Below are 6,000 nucleotides of genomic sequence, written 5' to 3'. Positions count from 1 at the left end.
CCTTAGCAAAGCGCATCCCAGGCTGCATAGCCGCACTACCCTACCCAACCATACCACACATAAACATGACACTACCCCCGGGGTTTACACAGACGAGCCGGCGAAGCAAGAAGAGCGCCAGAAGAAAGGGCCCTAGCCGGCGGGGCCCAGCCAGGACAAAAGGAGGTCCCACAAAGCGCCTACACCGGCCGCATTTGCGGTCGGGGTAGACGACGGATGGGGCCCACCTACGAAGGCTGTCCAGGCCTACACGAGATGAGGCAGGATAAAGAGGGATAATCCCCCTCGATCCCAAATCATTGAGGCCAATTTCTAGCCATAGAATAATGGCGCGGTCGTTGGTGGTTATTTTTAGGTTATGGAGTTGTTTAGAGTACATTAGGCAGTCACTTATACTGACTGTAAGAGTTTTACCTTGCAGTATGAGTCGCCCGCGCGCCATTATTTCATGGTTAGAAATTGGCCTCAATGATTTGGGATCGAGGGGGATTATCCCTCTTTTTCCTAGCTCATATCATAGAAAACAACCTACCATAAATTCATATTCAATATGGAGATTGTGCACAAATGTGCAGGATTCAAAATTAACTTTGCGCCGTATACACGTAAATTATAGTATTAGAACTGTAACTACTGTATTTTAATATTGAATTAATATTATTTGTTTTTTATTTATTATATTAATGGATTGTACATTTATGAATTGGAACAATTTGTATGGTTTAAAATAAAAATAAAATGAATTTTAAAGTACAGTATTAACGAAGTTCGTTCCTTTATAGAACTGGAACGCCTCAAGAGAGGCGCTGCTATAACGTGAATTAACGGGAATAGCGAGTTATCGATCTATAAAAACTTTCACTAATCCGTGATTCTAGATTTGTGCCGACCAAAGATCTTATAAACTAAGAAGGGCTCCATTTACGAGAAGAATTTAAAAAGTGAGAAAGATTTCAATAATAACATATATAACATATAATATAAAAATATATAGAGAAACTCTCTATATGCTTTTTTATTTGTGAAAAATTTGTGGGTTTTTGTATATTAGGTTTTTTGTAATTATATCTCTTGACAATTAAATATGTTGACGTTGATTGTATCAGTTAATGGGAAAAAACCACACAGCAAGCCATTATAAAACAGTTGAAATAGAAGAAAATAAATTTTGATGTTAATATCTTGAAAAAAATATTTTACATATACAGGATGTCTCTAAAAGATCTGTATAATTTTTCATCCAAGAAAACGTTTTTTATTTTTTCAGCTTTGACACCCTGTAGCTCCATTATCAATTTTTCGATCAAGGCTAGTTTTGTTAAAACGGCTTATTTTGATCCGTACTATATCTGGTGGAGAGTTGTACAGACCCTTTAGAGACACTTTATATATACATGCACATTGTTTGAAGGGATATTTTACTCAGATTTGAAAAATTTAAAAATAAGAGTATTCTGTTTAAAAAATATAATTTTTGTATTACAACTGCAAAATCTTTAGAAGGTTGAGGAAAAATGTACCTTTTTTTTAAACAAATCTAAATTTTTTTAACAAATAGAAGTGAGATAAATGTATATTCAGAAAATTTATGGCTCGTAACCGAAAAATCGGCCATTACTCTTCAATTTTGTCGGCTGAATATAACGATCGTTATACCAGATGTCCCATTTTAAAAAATACTCGTGAATATCTCTTAAGTTAAGGGCCTAATGAAAAAATTTTTCAAATAAAAGTTGTAGGGTTTTGAGGGGGACATCTAATAATGGCCTTGACCATGACCTTCAAGGTCAAGTTGATTTTTTCAAATGGAAACACATTTTTGACACCAGAAATGAAAGGAACAGAAAATTTTACATCCGATTATGACCTTGACCTTCAAGGGCATTTGAAGGTCATTTTAGTTTTTGGTTGCAAAGTTCATTTCCGTCTTGCCGAGTAGTGTACTCGAGGGTTTTCGAAGGCGCTGGCCGCGAATATGAAGTCAGAATTTGAAAATATTCAAATCCAATATGGCCGACCAATTTTAATATTCATATGGATTAACACTTTGAAAATGCTTCAACCTACGTTAAAACTCAAGGTCGAGCCGAGTATTCGACATATCGGACCCGCCGTATCAGATTTAACTATTACTAAATTCTGAGCTAGTCAGAGTTCAAAAACATTTGAATAAAAAATGCATGCCGCAAAGGGTTAATGGGTATTCTGGAAATATGAACAAGATTAAAGATTTGTCTGCAAAATACTAGAATGACCTTGAAAGGACTTGAAATTTAAGGTCATGATCAAGGTTATATCCGGAAGCAAAATTCTCTGCATTTTCTATTTCGGTCTGAAAGATCCCGGTTTCTATTTGAAAAATTAAGTTGACCTTGAAATGACCGTGAAGGTTAAAGTCAAGGTCAATGTCATAGATGGACGTGAATTGGCCCGCTCTTCTCATTTTTGGTTTCAAAAGTAGAATTTTGCCACAAAAACTAAAATGACCTTGAAGGGCATGAGCAAGGTCATAGTCGGATGTACAATTTTCTGCTCTTTTCATTTCTGGTGTCAAAAATATGTTTCTATTTGACAAAATCAACTTGACCTTGAAGGTCGTGGTCAAGGTCATCATTAGATTTTCATTTCATTTTTCAGAATTTTTTCATTAAGCCCTTAACTTCAGAGATAGTCACGTGTATTTTTTAAAATGGTAGACCCGGTATACTTAAACTTTTGGCAAGTTCATACGAGTTTCGTATAGTTTCAACGACAAAGTTTAGTGACCCTGAAAAGAAGCAACGCAAGGAATTATTATCGTTTATTGAACAATTATATGACTGGTTAATACAAAAGTATACGATATGAGGGAGACAAATATGAGATTCGGATATGATTCATTCATTTTAAAGTATAATAAGACAAAGTGGATATTACGCCTTGACCTTATCGATAATGATATGAATTAAATATTTCGAAACTTGTAAAATATACCAAAAATATTATTTTTACAATGTCATTGGTAACTAATTACAAAAGAATACGCCTACATAGAATATATTTATAAAACAATCGTTTATACAAAAAGTGTTGTAAAATTTTTGGTTTAATCCACGAACAAACGGAAACGGTACAAAAATAATTATATAACGGGAAGGGCCAAACAAACTCTACTCTACGCGGACTGTGCGGCAGAGGTTTTGTTCACGAATTAAACCGGCGCAGCAAAAAAACAGCCTTATTTATTCCTAAGTCTATGTTAATCCATTTTTTTTTATTAATATCCTGCATACTATTCATACAAATTAACATATGTATAACTAGAGTTCCTTAAGAGCTAGAGGTGCCTTGGCGGCAGTAAAAATATATCATTCAATGCCCGCCGAGAATAATTTCATTAAAAAGAACCCAAAGGTGTTTCGTTTCGAGGCGTCAGCTTTAATATCGGTGATGTTAGTTCGTAAAACTAATTATAATAATAAAAAAAACACCCACGGCAAAATCAAGAGTATATAAAAATAAAAAAAGACCGTAATAAATAATAGCAGTGGATATCACAGAGGAAGAGACGAGACGTTAGAGAATCGAAAGAGTGAAGCATTTTTGGTAGGAAACCGAAAAGTGGGTGACGTAATTTGGCATCGAGACGCTGGCCCGGAACGCAGAGGTTTGCTCGCTGTTCCGCTAAAATTCCTGGCTATCACCTAAATTATTTAAAATCAATATTAAGAGACCTCAGAGTGTGCATTGGCAGTTCTTCCGAAAATTATTGCTGAAAAAAGGTGAAGTGCAATTGTTAAGGAGGCACGTAGGGGGGTGGTTTCCTGTATGTCGGGGTGGGTTTTGGTCTGGGCTGCCTTCCGTTGTCCTGGGTCCTCGTGAACGGCGGCGGGGGCTGGTACGGTTCGGAATCGTCCGACAGCTTCACCGAACCACTCTTGCTGTACTCGGGCGGGGCCAACGGGGGCTTCTCGTCTTTCAGGATCACGGGCGCCTTCGTGCCGGGCTCCGGCTTCTCCTCCAGCTCCTCTTGGAAAATCACCGGAATACCTGGAAACGGGAATTATTAAGCCTTATTTCAAAGGAATATACCTTTTTTTATACAAGGTGTTAGTAGTTTGACTGCCTTAATTTTAAAAGACGATAGAATATATTAAAATAAACAAAAAAACATTATATGACATGGTGCCTAAACTCAACCATTTCCGAGAAAAAAATTATCAAAATCTCCAACAAAAGTTTGATTAATTAAGGAATATTGTCATAATTGCGTGCATAGAATACCATAAAATACAATGTTTATCCCTTTTTTCAACTTCATTATGCTTAATTCTAAAAAGCACAACACTATCTTCGTACTACAAAATCGATACATTTTATTTTATTTTTTTAAAGACTGGAAAACAATTGTCTTGAAATTTACTAAATGTTTCATTTTCATTTTTACATTTTTTCCGTAGGACAAGTCTGCCACGTGCACACGTGGTATGCACCAGCTGTGTAGTTTTGGGTTAAGCGCTGTTGTCTCATGCTCAGGTAATGGCATTCTTATACCCTGTATACTTATTCAAAAACCACACCAGCAATTTTTTTTTCAGAAATTTTAGATCCGCAGATGATATTGTGGCAAACACCTACTATGTGGATTGCAGACATCAAGCAATATACAGGGTGGACCAAAAGTACCGGAATGACAGGATATTTGAGAATATTCAAGGGGCAGAGTAAAGGAAGCACTAAGGGTTTAGGATTTTTCGATGGTGACCTTAAATTTGATCTGGACCATGACCTTCAAGATCATATCAAGGTCACGAGAATTTTTTAAATGGGACCCCATAACTTTGACCTCAGAAATGGAAATTGGAAAATTATATGTTCAGATATGACCTTAAAATTACCATGAAGGTCAAGATCAAGGTCAAATATCAAAAAGTTCCAAAATGGCCAAACAGTATTGAAATGGCAGAATATCGCGCCAGGAAAAAACAATAGTACTAGGATTTTTGATGGGCAGTAAACTGATGACCTTGGTTTTGACCCCTGCCCTGACCGTCAGTAGCATCATCAGAGATAAATCGGTTTTGAAAGTGATTCTGCTGACCAATAATAATAATCTTTAGCATAGCAGTATGCCAGACATAACGACAGGACCTGTAGGCCACAGGGTAGTAATTTCGCATATTATCACTAGTTAAAAAGTTTGTGTAGTGCAATTTGCTGCATTCACCAGTCCAAAGGGGATTCAATTGTATTCGAAAACACACTTGTGAAAAATTTTATTACAATCAATTATATAGTAAAAGCTGAAAATTCAACAACAAAGTTAGAATTACACTATCACAGTATTGGGCTTCGTTTTTGTCTATTATCGGAAATTCATGCAATGTCTCGTAAGCTTGTAAGAGTAGTGATAATTTGGATTTTAAACAATAAGTTACAAAATTTTGGAGTTTCAAATAGTACATATTTACAGTAGCGATGAAATTAAGAGGGCTCTATAGCACATAGCCAACCAGTAATATGTTTTTTTAGATTTTATTACAGTTTGTCTAAATATGAATTAATGCACAAATAACAGACTTTCCTCCATTCTAACCCAGATTTTCTATAATATAGACTTAGTTTGAAACTCAAATAACTTTTCGGTGATAAGAAATTTGTAATTTACGATGCCGCTTCTTTAGAAGTTACACATTTCTTTACAACAAAAAGTAATTTGAATTTCAAACAAAGTCCATTTTATAGAAAATCTGCCTTAAAATGGGGGAAAGTCTATTATTAGTGCATTAATTCATGTTTAAACTAACTGTATCTATAAAAATAAAATGAAATCTATAAAAACGTATTACTGGTTGGCTGTTTGCTATAGAACCCTCTTAATTTCATCATTACTGTAAATAGGTACTATTTGAAACACCGAAATTATTGTTTAAAATCCAAATTATCACTACTTTTATGAGACATTGCATGAATTTCTGATAAAAGACAAAAACGAAGCCCAATACTGTGATAATGTAATTA

General features: G+C 35.2%; 1 protein-coding gene across 3 annotated transcripts in view; it reads right to left on the bottom strand.

Annotated features, from left to right (window-relative positions):
• Positions 1-2,786: 2,786 nt before the first annotated feature.
• The window catches only part of LOC108908096 (dystroglycan), a 134,247-nt gene continuing 131,033 nt past the window's right edge, over positions 2,787-6,000 (bottom strand). For all 3 annotated transcript variants that reach the window (XM_018712030.1, XM_018712021.1, XM_018712035.1), the window contains one exon: positions 2,787-4,029. In XM_018712030.1, the coding sequence (XP_018567546.1) occupies positions 3,776-4,029 (254 nt within the window). In that variant the 3' untranslated portion in view covers positions 2,787-3,775. The remainder of the gene's footprint in view (positions 4,030-6,000) is intronic.

The sequence above is a fragment of the Anoplophora glabripennis genome, unplaced genomic scaffold (genome assembly GCF_000390285.2).
Source record: "Anoplophora glabripennis isolate ALB-LARVAE unplaced genomic scaffold, Agla_2.0 scaffold11, whole genome shotgun sequence".
Classification (NCBI taxonomy): domain Eukaryota; kingdom Metazoa; phylum Arthropoda; class Insecta; order Coleoptera; family Cerambycidae; genus Anoplophora; species Anoplophora glabripennis.
The sequence above is the reverse complement of the archived record's forward strand: the minus strand, read 5'-3'. Positions and strand labels throughout refer to the sequence as shown.